Source organism: Geotrypetes seraphini, chromosome 4 (genome assembly GCF_902459505.1).
Source record: "Geotrypetes seraphini chromosome 4, aGeoSer1.1, whole genome shotgun sequence".
Classification (NCBI taxonomy): domain Eukaryota; kingdom Metazoa; phylum Chordata; class Amphibia; order Gymnophiona; family Dermophiidae; genus Geotrypetes; species Geotrypetes seraphini.
Window position 1 is genome coordinate 295,721,808 of NC_047087.1, and position 21,853 is coordinate 295,743,660.

The 21,853-nt window shown below is 36.3% G+C and overlaps 1 protein-coding gene across 1 annotated transcript in view; it reads left to right on the plus strand.

Moving 5' to 3' along the window:
* The window catches only part of TAF5 (TATA-box binding protein associated factor 5), an 82,459-nt gene that overhangs the window by 31,038 nt on the left and 29,568 nt on the right, over nucleotides 1–21,853 (plus strand). Inside the window, exon 4 of the mRNA XM_033941738.1 lies at nucleotides 20,974–21,137. Within this exon, the coding sequence (XP_033797629.1) occupies nucleotides 20,974–21,137 (164 nt within the window). The remainder of the gene's footprint in view (nucleotides 1–20,973; nucleotides 21,138–21,853) is intronic.

Below are 21,853 nucleotides of genomic sequence, written 5' to 3' on the forward strand. Positions count from 1 at the left end.
AAGACGGAATAATTTAAGAATAATCGGATTACCTGAAGGAGTGGAAAAGAATGATCCGATTGCATTTCTTGAAAAATTTCTACCTAAAATACTACCATTGAAATTTAAAACGGAACTGGAAATTGAAAGAGCTCATAGGATTCCAACACAAAGAAATAACACTCAAACAGGTCCAAGAACTTTAATTTTCAAACTTTTAAGACATCAACAAGCAATTGAAATATGCCAAATAGCTAAGGAAATCAAAAATCTTAAATGCCAGGATTCAAAAATATACATAGTCCCGGACTTTGCAAAAGAAACAGCAACAAAAAGAAAACAATTCTTAGACATGAGACCACAGCTAAGATCTCTAGGAGCTAGATTTGGGCTCCTCTACCCGGCGATTATGAAGGTAACCATTGCTAACAAAACGCAAAACTTTACGGATCCAAAAAAACTACAAGAATTTATGAATCAACTGGAGCAACCTATGACAATCTAAAGAACATTTAATGCTAAAGACTATTGACCAATTTTAGAAAACTTTGACTTATATGATAATGAACTTCAATAAAAGAACATTGGTTAAAGATAGATCGGAACGGAAAGCAATGGAAAAAGAACACACAAGGATCGAGTTAAAGACTTAAACAACTTGCAACATTCTCCATGGAAAACAAGAAAACTGAAAAATACAAAAATTCTAGAATTCTACTCAGAATAAATAGAATAAACTTACTGGCAGGAACGAAAATGAATTGAAACACATCTCCGAACTCAAATGATGATGAAGAAAGTTTTTTTCAACAAACTTAAAGATGTACTGATTGGTTGAGAAATTTTGAAGGTGGAATAATCACAAAGAAGATTATAAAAAAAAAAAAAAAAAAAAAAAAAAAAAGACGAATTGATTGGTTTGTCATAATTCCTGTTGAAGGCAGTAATTCAGGTTTAATTTTGCGTTCCAGATATACTAAAATGCGTTTCAAATACGATATATATGAAAAGAATATATCTGAAACGCAAAAATTGCCTGAAAAGTTGGTATGAAAGCTTATTAAAGTAAAAATAATATTCCACCTGAAAAGAAATGAATTGTAATTGAAATGTTCTTAGATATAAGTAATGTAATATATCATTCTTATGGATTTAAAGAAATGCAAATATAGAAAATAATCTTTCAATATATAAGAATGAAAACTTTTTACTTATTCTTATAATTAATAATAAAATAAGAGAAATATACAGAAATAGAGAAAAAATGGTAGTACTTTAGATAATTATTAATAGCTTGTGGGAGTTATCTAAATCTAACCTCAACCTGCGTATCCAAGTTTTCGTAATTAATGAGGGGGGGAAGGGAGGGATAAAAGGAATGGGAGGGAATAAAAGGGAAATATATAAGGTAATCATGGGTGTAAAGGAAAAAAGAGAAATGAAAGACTTAAAACATTGGGAAAATATACATATTTTAATACCTGAAAATTTAAAAATAAATGGATATTAAAATTATGTCTTTAAATGTTAACGGTCTAAATCATATGATAAAAAGGAAAAAAGCACTATCATTTTTAAAAAGGCAAGATGCAGATATATGCCTTATACAAGAGACCCACCTCTCACATATAGAATCTAGTAAGCTAGAAGGAGGCTGGGTCAAACAGTGTTTTTTCTCACCAGCTATAGGGAAAAAAGCAGGTGTTGCTATTTTAATTAATAAAAAATGCTCTGCTTCATTTAAACTAAAAGCTTCAGATATTCATGGAAGATGGATAATGGTGGAAATGAATATGGGAAATACTACCATGACGTTAATCAATATATACGCCCCTAATTCGAACCAAAATGAATTCTTTAAAACTCTTCAACAATTGATCATACCACTGGCTACTTCAAATCTTATAGTAGCAGGGGACTTCAATGCTGTAATGGATCCTTTATTAGATAAAAACCCAAGTAGAGTTATGAAATCTATGGGACTAGATAATTTGATTCAATCTTGTGATTTAATAGATATATGGAGAATACTTCATTTTGATGGTCGGGAATTTTCTTTCTGTTCTCATGTTCACAATTCCTTTTCAAGAATAGATTATATCTTTACTTCAAATCATCTTGCACATCAAGTGACACAAGCAGCCATTGATCCAATTATTCTATCTGACCATGGTGGAGTGTGGATCAAAATTAAAACTACAGATCAAAATAATAATAGACCAATTTGGAAAATGGATAATACACTGTTGGTTGACCAAAACTTTTGTGAAAATCTCCTAACAAAAATGAAAGAATTTTTTCAAATAAATGATAATGATGATATTAACAGAGAAATTTTATGGGATGCTTTTAAGGCATCAATTAGAGGACAAATAATTTCTTATTCGGCTTTTCTAAAAAAACAAATTAAAAAACAATTTTTAATCTTAGAAAAAGAGATTAAAAATTTAGAATCAAAACTTATAGAAAAATGGGAATATTCTATTCAACAAGAATTATTAAAATTAAAAGGTAAATATAATGAGATCTCATCTAAGATGATTAGGAAAGATTTATTTTCTCAACAAACATTGTATTATGGTAATTCAAACAAATCAGGAAGAATATTGGCAAATTATCTTAAAGCGAAAAAAAGAAAAACAAAATTAATAGCAATAAAAGATGAAAATGGAAATACATATACACAAATTGAACCTATTTTAAAACAATTCTTAAAATTTTATAAATCTCTTTATTCTTCCGAAAATTATCTAAATAAAGAAAAAGATGGTTTTGAATTTTTAAAAATGTTAGAGGGTCCAAAAATTCCTGAACATATAAAACGAAGTTTGGAAGAACCAATATCACTAAAAGAATTAGGAACAGCTTTGAAGTCCCTTAGAGTTGGATCCGCTCCAGGTGGTGATGGATATACAGTGGAATTTTATAAAACATTTCAAAATTTTTTATTACCCTATTTATTAAATCTTTATCAATATCAGCTCAATAAAGGTTGTATTAAAGGCACTATAGCAGAATCTTTGACTATTGTTTTGCCAAAGTCCAATAAAGATCCCACTTTGGTCTCAAACTATAGACCAATATCTTTAATAAATGTAGATGGAAAATTATTAGCAAAAATACTTGCGCTAAGATTAGCTAAAGCTCTCCCCCATATAATAGGTATGCATCAAACAGGATTCGTTGCTCAAAGACATTCATCTCACAATACCAGATTAACATTCCATATGTTATATTTAACAAAGAAAATGAATGAACCTACTTTTGCAATTTCATTAGATGCAGAAAAGGCCTTTGATAGAGTAGAATGGCCTTTTATGTATCAAGCAATGGAATGGTTTGGTATAGGTCCTGGATTTATACAAATGATACAAACATTGTATAGCTCCCCCTCTGCTAGACTATATATTAATAATACGTTTTCAGAAAAATTTAATCTACAGAGAGGAGTTAGACAAGGATGTCCCTTATCCCCTTTGCTGTTTGATATTGTTTTAGAACCCTTAATATTAGCCATCCAACAAGCTAAGGAGATACAGGGTATACCTCATTCAGATAAGGAATATAAGATATCTGCTTATGCAGATGATTTATTACTATATCTGAAGAATCCAGAATCCACCATTCCACATCTACTTAAATTGATTGAGAAATTTGGAAAATTTTCAGGATATAAAATTAATTGGAATAAATCAGAGATTCTTCCATTAAATATACATTGTACAAAAGGTTTATTTAAAACATTCCCTTTTATTTGGAAGGAAGAATATATTAAATATCTTGGAATTTTGATAACAAAAACAGTAGATGAAACAATGAAAATTAATGAAAAATGCTTATTACAAAAAATAATAGAAATGTGTGAGCAATGGAATCCTTTGCATTTATCTTGGTGGGGAAGAGTACAAACTGTAAAAATGATGATTTTACCGGTAGTATGTTACCAAATGGGGATGATACCAGTTTTTTTTCAAGATTCGTTTTATACAAAAATAAATAGGACTTTGACAAAATTTATATGGCTTAATAAAAAACCAAGAATTGCTCTAGCGTCATTACAAAGACCAATTAAGGAGGGAGGGGTAAATTTTCCCAACTTTTATAGGTATCATCAAGCCTATATCTTACGTCATGGTATGTATTGGATCCTCCCAGAACCCACAGATAATATTCCAGACTGGTTTTGGCTAGAATGGAGGCTTATGTTTCCATTACGTCTTAATCATGTAATTAGTATCAAAATACCAAGGTTATACAAAGATCATAAAATCTTTATGGATACCTGGAAAACTCTAAAATACATAAGTAATCTTACTCAAATTCCAATTAGTAAATCAACCAACCAAACTATATGGCTAAACCCCAAGATCAAAATTGGCGGTTTTAAAGTCATCTGGAAACATTGGATGTTAGCAGGCATTCGTACTTTGGATGATGTAATTAAAAATGATAAAATGCTGGAGTTTTCACAATTGCAACAGAAATTTGGTCTCAATAAAACACAATATTTTAAATGGTTGCAATTGAAGCAATCTATTCAGAAAGGGTTCCCTGAATGGAAAGACCTCGCTAAATATCATAGTTTGGAATTCTTATGTTTCCAGATGGACTCAATAGGTCATAAAGCCGCACAGTGGTATAAATTAATATCCGGATATATAAATAAAAAACCAAAAAATGGTCTTAGAGACATTTGGAGCATTGAGATAAAACACCAAATTAGTGCATCTCAATGGCCACGACTTTGGTCTTGGAGGCTAAAATGTACGGTGTCAGCATCTATGAGACAAACTTGGTTTTTTCTTCTTCATAGAGCTTTTTGGACCCCTACTCGTTTACAAAAAATAGATAGTTCAAGATCTAATAGATGCTGGCATTGTCATATTGAAATTGGGACATTAGATCATCTTTTATTCTTTTGTCCATTTATCCTATCATTCTGGAAATCAATTTGGCCCCAAATTAACAGAATGTTAGAAAATCCAGTAGCCTTGACATATGATACTATATTATTTGGAACAACTATGAGAGCAAAAAGCCAAATTTCATCCAGTAATAACAAACTTTTATTTATTTTAACTGGAATTGCAATACAACAAATTACATTCAATTGGAAACAACATGATAGATTGAATTATATGTTCTGGTGGAATTCGGTATGCCACATATATAAAATGGAACTCGCTATTGCAACACACAAAGGATACATGAATAAATTTAAAAAAATATGGGGACCATTAACAGATTTTTGTAAAGAAGGATAACTTTTCCTATAAATAAAACTTGGAAATTTCTGAAGACCGTTAACATAATTTCTCTAATGAACTTTTCCCATGATAAGATAATTGTAAAGAAGGGAATGGGGTGGGCTTTTCAATTTTGAATATTACATACTAAATTAATATTTAAAGAATGTACAATAAAATTGATTTATGTATTATTGGTTGGGAAGGAGGGTGGGACAGGGGATTATTATATTAATGTTAAACTTGATATTAATATATGAGTTAGTCAAGTGTGTATTTAAGTTTCTATTGAGTTTATTTGTAACACTTGTTGTAACACAAAAAAATGAATAAAGATTTATAAAACGAAGTTTGGCCTCCCTAACTGCTCTTTTGACCGCCGCAGATCTGGTCTTATATTCTACTTTAGTTTCTTTTCTCTGCGTACGTTTGTAGGAAAGAAATGCTTTTTTCTTCTCCTTAATGAGGTGCGAGATCTCTTCAGTGAACCATTGGGGTTTGTTGTTTCTTTGTCTTTTATCTACTGATTTTATGTAGCGATTAGTTGCTTCGTGTATAGATGATTTCAGGTACGACCACATAGTTTCCACATTGCCGGTCTCTGCTTGGTCCTGCAGCGTCTGATGAACGAAATCTCCCATGCGTGCGAAGTCGGTGTCCCGGAATTTGAGCACCTTTGTTTTTGTAATTGATTTAGGGGATCCTTTCCCAAGGTTGAACCATACCATGTTATGGTCGCTGGAGGCTAGCGTATCTCCTACCGCGACCTCTGAGACGCTTTCCCCGTTGGTGAGTACCAGGTCTAGGATCGCCTGGGCCCTAGTGGGCTCCGTTACCATTTGTCTGAGATGTACTCCTTTTATGGAGGTCAAAAGCCTCCTGCTGCTGCTGGTTGTTGCTGAAAATGTGTTCCAGTCTGCATCCGGCATGTTGAAGTCTCCTAGCAGTACAGTGTCGCCCCGTAGAGTTATATTCTCTATGTCTTCAATTAATTCTGCGTCCATGTCTTCCGGTTGTCTTGGAGGTCTGTATACGACACCAAGATACAGGCATTTTTTGCCACCTCTTGCCAGGTTTATCCAGAGGGACTCCCCGGTATACTTGACATCAGTGATCCTGGTGGTTTTGATGCCCTCTTTAATGTATAGTGCTACCCCTCCACCTAACCTGCCCTTCCTGTCCTGACGAAGTAGATTGTACCCCGGTATAGCCATATCCCACCCATGTGCGTCCGTGAACCAAGTCTCGGATATTGCCACCATGTCCAGGTTGGCATCCCTAATTTCAGTTTCCAGTTCTAGAATTTTATTGCCTAAACTGTGTGCATTAACATACATGGCCCTCCACCCTTTGCGTTTGTTGAGTCCCTGTAAGGCTATTCCTGACTGAGTCTGTGTGGCTCCTAGAGAATTGTTTGCAAATTGTGTCCTTACCTCGGAAATAGTGTCGATTCGTCCCATCAGAATAGTTCCTTTCCACACCAGTATATGAGTAGGTCCCCTCCCCCAACTTACCTAGTTTAAAGCCCTGTGAAGCAGGCGGGCTAGTCGGTGTCCGAAGATGTTCTTACCTCTGCTGGTCAAATGAAGTCCGTCTGGTCCCTGTAGTCCCTGCAGTGCCTCTCTATGATCCAGGAATCCGAAGTTCATATCTCGACACCATCCTCGTAGCCATTCGTTCGTTCTCCGGATGCATTCATCTCTGGCTCTTCCCTTGCCTCTAACTGGTAGGATTGATGAGAAGACCACCTGCGCACTTGTCTGCTTCAGCCTCTCACCCAAGGCTCCGAAGTCTCTGGTGATGGTCTCCGGGGTGTTCCTGGCAGTGTCATTCGTACCTATATGGATAAGAAGCATAGGAAAATGGTCATGAGGTGTAAGTAGTTTACCCAGGCTGGAGGTGACGTCCCGTATTTTGGCTCCAGGCAGACAGCAAACCTCTCTTGAGTGTGCATCCGGTCTGCAGATTGGTCCCTCGGTGCCCCTCAGCATGGAGTCCCCAATGACTATAACTCTGCGCTTCTTCCGCTGTGGAGGGGGAAATCGGTCAGCAGATGGGGTTGCGTGTTGGGCCTGCTCCTGTTCTTCGAGTTCTTCGTGCTGGGCCTGCTCCTGTACCTTGTCGGCAGCTTCTTCCTGAAGAATCTGGAATCTATTCTTCAGGACGAGTTGAGGGGTTGATGTAGGGTTGGCCTGTTGGGAAGAAAAAGAAGAGGATGAAGAAAATGAAAGAGGGGGGGGGGGATCTTCTATGTTTACCTGTGGAAGAGGTTACCAACTGCCAGGTGTCATTGCCGCCAGCCATTTCCTGTATCCCAAATGTTGGTTTCAAAGCTGATGATTTGGGCGTCTCGAGAATGGACTTGTCGTGGGTCTGCTCTGTAATTTGGGACAACTCCTGAACGACTCCGTCGATGTAGGCTTCATCCTCTCGGATGCTTCTCAGGCGAACCACCTCCTCCCTGAGACTCCACAGTTCCTTGCTGAGGGCTCCATCCAGCTGAGCAGCCTCCTCTGTCTGCGTGGAGACTGTAGTGTAGTGCCGGGGGGTGGATTCGGTCTGCACGGAGACTTCTGTCCACTGTCCTGAGTCCTCCTCCCTTCTTACGCCGTCTGTGATCTCCTCCAGGGTCCCCATGGTGACTGGAATGCTGGATTTGATTGTAGCCTTGGCGCTTCTAGTCCTCCCTGCCATTTCAAGTGAATTAGGTCTGCCTGTCAGTAATTAGAAAAGGAAAAAGAGTTAGAGAGTTTTTTTGTTGTTTTTTTTTAGTTAGAAATTTAGTTAGAAATTTAGGATTCGCTGCTGGGCTGCCTGGGCTCCTTCTAAGGCTCCTTCGCAAAGGCGCTCTCGTTAAGGCGAGCGCCTTTGCCGCTCGCCTTCGCTGCGCGCCGAACGGCCGCGCGCCATTGGCACCCCCCCTCTTAAGGGGGAGTCCGGGCGCTTGGTGTCGCGGCTGGTGACGCGGGTGGGCGGAGCTAACTCTCGCCGCTACCCGCTCCTCACCGCCGCTCTGCTCCTCTCCCGGCTACCAGAAGCTGCTGCAAAGAAGCTGTTGCTGCTTCTTTCTTCTGCCACGCGGCTGCTGTGGCTTCCTTCTCGCCGGCTCCCTTCTCTTAAGGGGGAGTCCGGGCGCTTGGTGTCGCGGCTGGTGACGCGGATGGGCGGAGCTAACTCTCGCCGCTACCCGCTCCTCACCGCCGCTCTGCTCCTCTCCCGGCTACCAGAAGCTGCTGCAAAGAAGCTGTTGCTGCTTCTTTCTTCTGCCACGCGGCTGCTGTGGCTTCCTTCTCGCCGGCTCCCTTCTCTTAAGGGGGAGTCCGGGCGCTTGGTGTCGCGGCTGGTGACGCGGGTGGGCGGAGCTAACACTCGCCGCTACCCACTCCTCACCGCCGCTCTGCTCCTCTCCCGGCTACCAGAAGCTGCTGCAAAGAAGCTGTTGCTGCTTCTTTCTTCTGCCACGCGGCTGCTGTGGCTTCCTTCTCGCCGGCTCCCTTCCCTAGTCACGTGGTTCATCAACTAGTTGCTCATCTGCCATGCTTTCTGCTGAGGCTTATTCTATGATTGAAAGACCATGTTCTAAGTGTTCATTACTATTATCTCTGCCCATATAAGCTTTCTTGACCTCTAGTAGTGCTCCTACATCAAGTTCATCTACAGTATTAGGCTTCTCACTATCCTTAGAGTCCATAGGATCTGGGTATCATTATAGACAATATGATGAAACCTTCCGCCCAATGTGGCGGTGGTGGCCAAAAAAGCAAATAGGATGCGTGGAATTATTAAAAAAGGGATGGTTAACAAGACTAAGAATGTTATAATGCCCCTGTATCACTCCATGGTGCAACCTCATCTGGAGTATTGCGTTCAATTCTGGTCTCCTTGTCTCAAGAAAGATATAGTGGTGCTATAAAAGGTTCAAAGAAGATGGTAAAGGGGCTAGAACTCCACTCGTAGGAGGAAAGACTAAAATGGTTAGGGCTCTTCAGCTTGGAAAAGAGACAGCTGAGGGGAGATATGATTGAAGTCTACAAAATCCTGAGTGGGTTTCACTCAGAGAATAGTTAAGCTCTGGAACGCGTTGCCAGAGGATGTGGTAAGAGCGGATATCGTAGCTGGTTTTAAGAAAGGTTTGGACAAGTTCCTGGAGGAAAAGTCCATAGTGTGTTATTGAGAAAGACACAGGGGAAGCCACTGCATGCCCTGTATTGGTAGCATGAAATATTGCTTCTCCTTGAGTTTTGGCCAGGTACTAGTGACCTGGATTGGCCACCATGAGAACGGGCTACTGAACCATTGGTCTGACCCATTAAGTCTATTCTTATGTTATGTTCTTATTTCAAATACCTTTCCTGACTGCCTTTGGAAAGCTATTTTCTACTATGAAAAAGACCAATTGTTTTCTGGATCCTGTCCCTTCTCTATGGCTTAAATTGCTGTCTCATGGCTTTCTACAGGCCCTACTACTGATTTCCTAGAGTTTGTTTACTGAATTCTTCCCATTTTTATGGCTGTAGTTTGCTTGAATCTAAAGATCCATTGTTTGATCCAGCAGACTGATAAACTATAGACCAGATTGAACTGTTATTTTTTTATTTCAGTTAATTGAAACAATATTTGAATAACTTCTTTCATACATTGAACACCAGGTTCAATACCCAAGGCAACCAGGGTTTCAACCAGGGTAGAGTACTGAAAGTGTTATTTTATTTATTTATTCAATCAAGTTGTCACTACCCTTCTTGGTGAAATTCATTCAATGTTAGATGAAGGCCATATAACCTTAGTTGTTTGATCTGACTGCTGCCTTTGATTTAGTTGAACATCCTCATCGTGTCCGTGCAGCTGAGATTGGTTTGGCAGGTTCAATACTTAATTAGTTGAAATCATTTTTTGCAAGATCATTCCTCTTCATTTGGTTGTTTTTTTTATTATTGAGTTTAATACTTTTACAATATCATCAAGATATCAAGGAAAAAAAAGGTTTCCATACAAATTTTCAATACAAGAATTAATATAAAACAAAAACAATCCTTTACAAGCCCACTAAAAGGGGAGACATATTGCTTATTTCAAATAAGTTTTAAAGGAAAACAAAGTAATGGTTGAGTTCCAATGAACTCAAATCATTCCCAACTAAATTTAGGACGTTTTGACATTCCTACCCTAATTCCTCATAAACAATTAAAAAGAAAAAGAAAAGAGATCTCACTTCTGTTCATGAGCTACCAAAAATTGTTGCAATTGAATGGGGTCCCAAAAGATAAATTCAGTATCTTGTATCTTAACCAGACATTTACAGGGAAACTTCAAGAAAAATGATGCCTCAAGTGCCAATACTCTAGTTCTCAATTTCAAAAATTATTTTCTTCTAAACTGAGTAGCTCTTGAGACATCTGGAAATATACTAACCAAATCCCCACAGAACTTGGTCAATCTATTTTTAAAGTAAAGTTTCATTAACAACATTTTATCTGTCTCACTCATACATGTTAGAATCAGTGTGGACTGAGTCTGAATAACATCTTGAGAATCTTCCAAAAACTCTGTCAAATTAACATCATCTGTTACCAGATGGTCCACATCCTGTACAGTTTCCTTTTTCTTCTGGGGAATATGATAACAATTATTTATTGGAAAACTATCCGCATTGGGTAATCCCAGTATTTCCTTAAAATATTTTCTTAATAATATTTCTGGTGATAACAAATGAGTTACTGGGAAATTAACCAAGCGGAGGTTCTTTCCCCGATGCATATTTTCTAACATTTCCATTTTTAAATGCAATGATGTAGAATCTTTTACAGCTGATAGTGAAACTGCTCCTCTTCATTTGTTATATTTTCATCCCATTTATCTCTCTCCTCTCCTCAATGTGGGGTACCTCTCTCCCTTACTTTCAACATTTTTCTCAGTTCATTAGCTCTTTATATTCAAGATTTTGATGTCAATATTTTCTTCTATGCAGATAACGTTTGATTAGTTGACTACATTTCTCCAGCTGTTTTGGATTGAACATTTTTACAGACAAGCTTAACAGCTGTTGGAAGCTTGGCTTCTCTTCCTAGACTTGTGTTTGAATTTGGAAAAAACAGCAAGCTAGATTACAGGTCTGTTGGTCCCACTTTAAGTTGGGTATCCATTTTCAGACAGTTCATCATTTTAAATATCTTAAGAACATAAAACAAGCCATACTGGATCAGACCAATGGGCCATCTAGCCCAGTCTCCCGTCTTCACGGTGCCAATCCAGGTCACAAGTACCTGGCAAAAACCCAAATAGTAGCAATATTCCATGCTACTGATCCAGGGCAAACAGTGGCTTCCCCCCACGTTCAATAGCAGACTAAAGACTTTTCCTCCAGAAACTTGTCCAAACCTATTTTGAAACCAGCTATGTTAATCACTTATACCACTTCCTCTGGCAACACATTCTAGAGCTTAACTATTCTCTGAGTGAAAAAATAGTTCCTCCTATTGGTTTTAAAAGTATTACTCTGTAACTTCAAGTGTCCCTAAGTCTTTGTAATTTTTGATGGAGTAAAAAATTGATCTACTTTTACCCATTCTACACCATTCAGGATTTTGTAGACTTCAATCATAACTCCCCTCAGCCGGCTCTTTTCCAAGCTGAAGAGCCCTAACTTCTTTAATCTTTCCTCATACGAGAGGAGTTCCATCCCCTTCATCATTTTGGTCACTCTTCCAAGTTTTTCCAAGTTTATTATATAATTTGATTAATCGCCTATTCCAAGTTCTAGGCGATGTACAATTGCTAAAATAGCCAAATATGGGTAACAAATCACACAAAATCTAAATGAATTGGAGAAAAAAATTTTTAAACTTAATTCACAATTTAAACAATGTAACTAATAAAGTGAATTTGAATAATAAACAATATTAATCAATCCTTAAAAATGATTTTAAGAGTGCTCAGTGTGATATCTTATTCATAACCAACAGGTTAATGGAATAAAGATGTATAATCATTGCATCATCGCACTCACCTCCCTACCAGCCCTATATATCTTGCAAAAAAATAAACTATTCTAGCAAGTTTATGATAAACGATGTATAAAGATGAGTACTTAGCTGAATTCACAAGATGTTAATAAGTCCACCGCTCATGAATGAAATTGCTCAAACAGAAACATCTTTAAAGGCTGATCGTTGATGAAAACTAGTGAGTGCAATGGATTGTTCCAAGTTGTTACTTCATATTGATACCGCTGGTTAGGAAATAATGTCAAAATAAAGTGAGTCTCCACTACAACCACAAAAATGAAAAATAAATGTGTGACTAAAATGTCTTAATCTAAAAATTGAAATGAAATGTCCAATAACTCCTCATTTCCTCAACACCGATCGTGTTTCGCTACGAATAGCGTCATCAGGAGGAAAAAACTAAATGTAAAAGAAAACATAGTAATGAATATATTATAGTTGTCAAATGTCATAAAAGTATTTAGAAAATAAATTTAGAAAAAACTAGTGATAAATTACCTTCGGGCTTCCAAAGAGAGAACACACCGTCTGGGATTTTTCAACCAGTGAGCCGAACCTACGTTTGACGTTCAAACGTGACGCCTTAAAAAGGCCGTCAAAGGATCACATGATGTGTATCATATTAATGAAACCTACGGACTAATAATTACCTAATGGTCCATTCTATTTCTCTGTTGAGACCATTTGGAACTACTGTGTTCCAAGTATAAATCAGCCGTTGTTCATGATATAAGAGAATGTGAGAGATATCACCCTGCCTATTAAACTTAAATTGCCTGATTACACTAAATTTAAGTTCATTTAAAGAATGGCTAGCAGAGAGCCAATGTTCTGTTAATGGGGCTTCTAGTTTGTTAGTTCTAATACTGCTCAAATGTTCCGCTATTCTTAGTTTAATGGGTCTTTTAGTTTGACCTATATAAACTTTATTGCATGGACAAAAAATCCCATATATTACCTGGGAGGTGTTACAATCCGAATGATCCCTCAAATAATAGATTTTGTTAGTATTGGGTATCTTGATTTGATTAATCGTCAAAGAGTGGCTACAATATTTACAACTCCCGCAGCTTGTATGACCAATTGGTCCAATCAGATCTTGTTGAATAGGATTTGTGTTGAAAAATTCACCTAGATTCTTACTTCTTTTATGTGCAAACATCGGCATCTCTGAAAACACTGAATGGAAGCTAAGTATATTCCAATGTTTATATATAATTTTTTGTATATGATTTGTTTTACTAGAGAATGGTAATACACAAGTTATTCTTGAATTACCTTGATCAGACTTGTTGCTTGGTAGCAAAAGCCAATCACGATTGGCATTCTTGGCCCTTTTGTGTGCAACTTTAATGCATTGTTCCGGATACCCTCTATCACGAAACCGTTGACTCATTGCTCTTGCCTGATGATGGTATTCAATAGGTGAGGAACATAACCGTTTCAATCTGAGGAATTGACTGTTTGGTATACTATTTTTAAGTTTTTTAGAATGAAAACTCCTATAGTGAAGGATAGAATTTCTATCGGTGTTTTTTCTGTAAATAGTCGAATGGAACTGACCAGCTGTGAGAGATATTTGAATGTCTAGAAAATTAATTTTAGATTTGTCCATATTAGCAGTGAACTTGATGTTGCAGTCACATTCATTAAGCTGGTTCACAAATAATTCCACTTCCTCCATGGTACCTTTCCAAATAAAAATAATATCATCAATAAATCTCTTCCAAAATAATATCTTGGAAAAGAATATTGAATTATATATATATTTGTCTTCAAATTGGGCCATGAATAAACATGCTACGGCTGGAGCTACTGTTGCTCCCATAGCAACACCTTTGCGTTGTATGAAGTGTTGATCCTCATATGTAAAATAATTGTTATTTATTACTAATCGAGCCATGAACATTAGTAGATTAAGTTTGTTCCCTACTTGTGGTGATTGTGACAGATAGTATTCAATAATCTGTAGGGCTGCTTGTTGTGGTATACTAGTATATAGAGAGGTTATATCCAGTGTGACCAATATCAAATCCTCTGTATCCTCCGTATTCTCTATGTTGATAGAAGAAAAATCCAAATTTTGAATTTGCACTAATAAGTCCATAGAATCTCTAATATACGATCGAATAGATAACATAAATGGCTGTAAATAAAAATCAATGTACTGTGATAAAGGTTCTAATAAAGAACCACAACAGGATACTATGGGTCTCCCCGGTGGATTATGAAATGATTTGTGTATTTTCGGGAGAAACTTTATCATCGGAACAGAAGGATTTTTACAATATAGATATTTGAATTCTTTAGATGATATAATGCCATCGGTATTAGCTTGACATAAAGTAGTGTATATAATTTGTTGAAGATCTTTAGTTATATCATTCTCCACCCGTTGATAAACTGTAGAATCTGAGAGTTGACGTCTAGCTTCTATATGGTATGCTTCCGTGTCCATAACTACAACTCCTCCCCCTTTGTCAGCACGTAAAATTTTTATAGACCTATCATGAGTCAGTGTCTTTGTGCTCGTGTCAAATTATGATGTTGTTTATAATTATTTGACTCCATTATAGCCATATCTTTCAATACCAGTTTTTCAAAAGCACCAATCATATTGTCTACGGGACCCGGTGGCACCCATGTTGAGGGAACGTGATGAGAGTCAGTAAAGGAAGGTTCATCTTGAGATAGTGTATTGGTTTGGCCAAAAAATAATTTCAATTTCAATGATCTGAAAAATTTGTGTAACCAAGCTTGAGTGTCATAAGAATCATAATAGGTAAATGGAACAAATGACAAACCCATCTGTAACAGTGAAATTTCTGAAGAAGTTAACATTCTTGATGAAATGTTAAATACCAATGTTAACGATTCTTGTTCAGTTTGCGTGGTTTGAGTTTGTTCTGAATACCCGGATCTGTTTGTTTTTCTGTTGAAGTTGTTAAACGTAAAAAAGAATCAGGAATAAGTGGTATCGAATCTGATTTTGAACCAGCTGTTTTCATTCCATCATTAGATGATTCACTAGAGGAATTAATGAATGTAATATGTTTCCTATTAGGACGATTACGTCTTGATTTTCTGTTTTTGTCCATCCATGGATATATGTATCCTTTGGTGTAATCTAATTCATCCCTTTTAAACTTAGCTATTTTTTGTTTACGGATATCCGTTTGATATAATTCCATAGCTTTAAAATGTTCCTGATAGTGAGTTTCAAAATCTTCTAAATTTTCCACTTTTTTGATGTTTTCCAATTTTTCAAGTAATTCCAATTCTAAATCTTTAATGATGGTATCAAGATTATCAATTGTTAGCAACATTAAATCTAAGCCGCATTGGGTAAGCAACGCGTTCCATTTTTCCACATATTGTGGATTATTGAGGAATCTGGGTTCCTTATATAGTCTTAGTCCCCTCGGGATTCTTTGAGTATGACAATATTCTAATAATGTTGCTGAATGCATTTGTTCTCTAATTAATGTTTTATGTAATTTGACTATATTAGTCCAATCATCAGTATTAGTTTCATGTGCCTATTATGATTCTTATGACACTCAAGCTTGGTTACACAAATTTTTCAGATCATTGAAATTGAAATTATTTTTTGGCCAAACCAATACACTATCTCAAGATGAACCTTCCTTTACTGACTCTCATCACGTTCCCTCAACATGGGTGCCACCGGGTCCCGTAGACAATATGATTGGTGCTTTTGAAAAACTGGTATTGAAAGATATGGCTATAATGGAGTCAAATAATTATAAACAACATCATAATTTGACACGAGCACAAAGAACTGCTCTAAAGACACTGACTCATGATAGGTCTATAAAAATTTTACGTGCTGACAAAGGGGGAGGAGTTGTAGTTATGGACACGGAAGCATACCATATAGAAGCTAGACGTCAACTCTCAGATTCTACAGTTTATCAACGGGTGGAGAATGATATAACTAAAGATCTTCAACAAATTATATACACTACTTTATGTCAAGCTAATACCGATGGCATTATATCATCTAAAGAATTCAAATATCTATATTGTAAAAATCCTTCTGTTCCGATGATAAAGTTTCTCCCGAAAATACACAAATCATTTCATAATCCACCGGGGAGACCCATAGTATCCTGTTGTGGTTCTTTATTAGAACCTTTATCACAGTACATTGATTTTTATTTACAGCCATTTATGTTATCTATTCGATCGTATATTAGAGATTCTATGGACTTATTAGTGCAAATTCAAAATTTGGATTTTTCTTCTATCAACATAGAGAATACGGAGGATACAGAGGATTTGATATTGGTCACACTGGATATAACCTCTCTATATACTAGTATACCACAACAAGCAGCCCTACAGATTATTGAATACTATCTGTCACAATCACCACAAGTAGGGAACAAACTTAATCTACTAATGTTCATGGCTCGATTAGTAATAAATAACAATTATTTTACATATGAGGATCAACACTTCATACAACGCAAAGGTGTTGCTATGGGAGCAACAGTAGCTCCAGCCGTAGCATGTTTATTCATGGCCCAATTTGAAGACAAATATATATATAATTCAATATTCTTTTCCAAGATATTATTTTGGAAGAGATTTATTGATGATATTATTTTTATTTGGAAAGGTACCATGGAGGAAGTGGAATTATTTGTGAACCAGCTTAATGAATGTGACTGCAACATCAAGTTCACTGCTAATATGGACAAATCTAAAATTAATTTTCTAGACATTCAAATATCTCTCACAGCCGGTCAGTTCCATTCGACTATTTACAGAAAAAACACCGATAGAAATTCTATCCTTCACTATAGGAGTTTTCATTCTAAAAAACTTAAAAATAGTATACCAAACAGTCAATTCCTCAGATTGAAACGGTTATGTTCCTCACCTATTGAATACCATCATCAGGCAAGAGCAATGAGTCAACGGTTTCGTGATAGAGGGTATCCGGAACAATGCATTAAAGTTGCACACAAAAGGGCCAAGAATGCCAATCGTGATTGGCTTTTGCTACCAAGCAACAAGTCTGATCAAGGTAATTCAAGAATAACTTGTGTATTACCATTCTCTAGTAAAACAAATCATATACAAAAAATTATATATAAACATTGGAATATACTTAGCTTCCATTCAGTGTTTTCAGAGATGCCGATGTTTGCACATAAAAGAAGTAAGAATCTAGGTGAATTTTTCAACACAAATCCTATTCAACAAGATCTGATTGGACCAATTGGTCATACAAGCTGCGGGAGTTGTAAATATTGTAGCCACTCTTTGACGATTAATCAAATCAAGATACCCAATACTAACAAAATCTATTATTTGAGGGATCATTCGGATTGTAACACCTCCCAGGTAATATATGGGATTTTTTGTCCATGCAATAAAGTTTATATAGGTCAAACTAAAAGACCCATTAAACTAAGAATAGCGGAACATTTGAGCAGTATTAGAACTAACAAACTAGAAGCCCCATTAACAGAACATTGGCTCTCTGCTGGCCATTCTTTAAATGAACTTAAATTTAGTGTAATCAGGCAATTTAAGTTTAATAGGCAGGGTGATATCTCTCACATTCTCTTATATCATGAACAACGGCTGATTTATACTTGGAACACAGTAGTTCCAAATGGTCTCAACAGAGAAATAGAATGGACCATTAGGTAATTATTAGTCCGTAGGTTTCATTAATATGATACACATCATGTGATCCTTTGACGGCCTTTTTAAGGCGTCACGTTTGAACGTCAAACGTAGGTTCGGCTCACTGGTTGAAAAATCCCAGACGGTGTGTTCTCTCTTTGGAAGCCCGAAGGTAATTTATCACTAGTTTTTTCTAAATTTATTTTCTAAATACTTTTATGACATTTGACAACTATAATATATTCATTACTATGTTTTCTTTTACATTTAGTTTTTTCCTCCTGATGACGCTATTCGTAGCGAAACACGATCGGTGTTGAGGAAATGAGGAGTTATTGGACATTTCATTTCAATTTTTAGATTAAGACATTTTAGTCACACATTTATTTTTCATTTTTGTGGTTGTAGTGGAGACTCACTTTATTTTGACATTATTTCCTAACCAGCGGTATCAATATGAAGTAACAACTTGGAACAATCCATTGCACTCACTAGTTTTCATCAACGATCAGCCTTTAAAGATGTTTCTGTTTGAGCAATTTCATTCATGAGCGGTGGACTTATTAACATCTTGTGAATTCAGCTAAGTACTCATCTTTATACATCGTTTATCATAAACTTGCTAGAATAGTTTATTTTTTTGCAAGATATATAGGGCTGGTAGGGAGGTGAGTGCGATGATGCAATGATTATACATCTTTATTCCATTAACCTGTTGGTTATGAATAAGATATCACACTGAGCACTCTTAAAATCATTTTTAAGGATTGATTAATATTGTTTATTATTCAAATTCACTTTATTAGTAACAAATCACACAGACATAAATCTAAACAAATTAAAATGACAAATACAAACATTCCTATACAAAGTTTGAATTACTTAAATTAAGTGACTTATAAAATAAAAGGGAAAATTATTAAGGGATTACAATCAATTTTTAATTCAATATATTTAAGGTAAAAACATTAGGAGGGGAAACAAGTATAGTTTGCAATGAAGTATAAGATAAAAAAAAAAAAGACAAAAGTATTATGTTTATTCACCAAAAGCATCTTTAAAGAGAAAACTCTTAAGTTTGGTCTTGAATTTGTCCAAATTCTTTTCCTCTCTTATATATAATGGGAGATCATTCCAGGACTGAGGAGCGGTTATAGAAAAAATAGTGTGACGCCTCGTGTTAATAACTTTTAATGAGGGAATGGCCAGTAAGTGTTGGTCATGTGATCTCAGAGATCTAGAGATAGAATAAGGAATTAAAACTCTAAAAATAAAAGCAGGGGTTTTAAATAATAGGGATTTAAAAGTAAGCAAGCATAGTTTAAATAAAATACGACGTGCAACTGGGAGCCAATGTGCCTTTTTAAGTAATGGAGAGACATGATCAAATTTTTTGGCTTTGTAAATAATTTTAACAGAGGCGTTCTGAATAATTTGAAGACGTCTGATTTCTTTTTGTGGCAAACCTTTAAACAAGGCATTACAATAATTGATTTTAGAGATTACTAGAGAATGAATTAAGATATTCAAAGACTTTGCGCATAAGAATTTGGCCACAGAACGAATTTGGCGAAGTCTATAGAAAGTAGATTTGACCACCTGGCTTATATGATCATACGAGAGGAGTTCCATCCCCTTCATCATTTTGGTCACTCTTCTTTGAACCTTTTTATAATTCTGCTATCTTTTTTGAGATACGGCGACCAGAACTGAACACAGTACTCAAGGTGAGGTCACACCATTGAGCAGAGGCATTATAACATTCTTAGTCTTGTTTACCGTCTCTTTTTTAATAATTCCTAGCATATTGTTTGCTTTTTTTGGCTGCTGCCACACATTGGGCTGAAGGTTTCAGTGTATTGTCTACAGTGACACTTGGAACCTTTTTTGGGTGCTGACTCCCAAGGTGAAACCTAGCATCTGGTAACTATGATTTGAGTTATTCTTCCCAATGTGCATCACTTTGTATTTGTCCACATTAAATTTAATCTGCCACTCGGACACCCAGTCTTCCAATTTTGTAAGGTTTGCCTTCAATTTTTCACAGTCTGCATGAATCAGTCCAATTTCCAGATCATTTATAAACAGTGGTCTCAAACATGCGGCCCGGGGGCCACATGCGGCCCACCAGGTACTATTTTGAGGCCCTTGGTATGTTTATCATAATCACAAAAGTAAAATAAAACAGTTTCTTTGATCATATGTCTCTTTACCTATAAATGACAATATTATTATTAAGACATAGCCAAAAGGAAAAATTTATAAACTATAAAGAGTTTTACCTCATGCAAAATTGTCATTTCTTTAATAAGATATTAACTATTTTTTCTAAGGCCCTCCAAGTACCTACAAATCCAAAATGTGGCCCTGCAAAGAGTTTGAGTTTGAGACCACTGATTTATAAATGTTAAATAGCACCAGTCCCAGTACAGATCTCTGCGGCACTCTACTATTTACCCTCTTCCATTGAGAAAAATGGCCATTTAACCCTACCCTCTGTTTTCTGTCCGATTAGCAGTTCCTAATCCACAACTGAACATTGCCTCTTATCCCATGACTTTCATTTTCTCAAAAGCCTCTCATGAGGAACTTTGTCAAAAAGTTTCTGAAACTCTCTAGATATACTACAGCAGTTCACCTTTAGCCACATGTTTATTCACACCTTCAAAGAAGTCAAGCAAATTAGTGAGGCAAGACCTCCCTGCCCCATTAAATATATTTATTTAAAAAGCTTATATCCTGCGTAAAAAAACATACTAAAAGCTTGACACAGCCATGTTTTGGCCTTCTAAGGGCTGTGTCGGGGGCTAATGAGAATCAAAAGGTGCGATTCCAAAATGCCACCGATATTAGTTGAAAGCAGCTCTCTGTGCCCTTAGGAAAGCAAAAACGGCTGTGTAGGGCTTTTAGTGAGTTTTATGTTTTTAATCTTGATGTGGTGAATGAACTCTGAATACAGACTTGGATCTTGTGGATTGTCTGCCTATTTTGTTTGCTTGGACTCCTTTTTATGCTTTAAAAGAGGCATACACCAAATTACTAATGGTACAGCAATAGAGTTACTTTTCAAATTGCTCTAGGTTTTCTTTGGCTTATTGAAAGAGCCAGAAATCGAGTTGCCTCCAGATGATGAAGATGAAGAAGCGGAAAATGAAGAAGGGAAACCAAAGAAAAAGAAACCTAAAAAAGACAGCATGGGCTCAAAAAGCAAGAAGCAAGATCCTCATGCACCTCCACAAAACAGGTATCTCCTGCCGTACTTCCTATGTGAGGTGTTTTCCTTTTCACATTTCTCTAGCAAGTGCTGACTATATTGGTGCCATTTTTATCACTGTATGGTTATGACATTTCTCACTGGCCATTGTCCAGAATTAGTTTGAGATGGTAAATGACTTGAACAAAGACCACAGACTGAGCAGCAGGTAAGAGAATTAACCTGGCCTGTTCATTTTGCAGCTCTGTATGCTAATCACAGATAAGATGGAGGTGAAGAAATCCTGAGGGAACACCAAACAGCTCAGGGGTTAGATACTGATGATGTGTATTATCTGTCTTTCCAGAAAAGACTGAAGACTTATTTGTTTCAGAAGCTGAATTTGTAACTGAATGATTTCTGTAGATCAGTTCAAATTGTTAAGCTGCTTATAACCTAATTATTGGAAGTTGGCAGATTATAAATACCACATCAGCTGAGAGATATTGGACTGTACATGTCATTTCAGAGTTTAATAGCCTGCTAATCTGAAACAGTTATTGTTCCTCATGTGTAAGACCAACATATAATATACAAGGCTGTAGAATCGGTATATAAAACTTTCGACTGACTCCTTTATTTATATATCTGTATAGGTGTTGTAGTACATGCAAAGTGTAACTTCTTGGGATTTCGGTTTAATTTATGTTTATATTTTTTAGTCAGCTATTAAAGATTTGGCATTTGTGTTCTGTGTGTGTGAACGA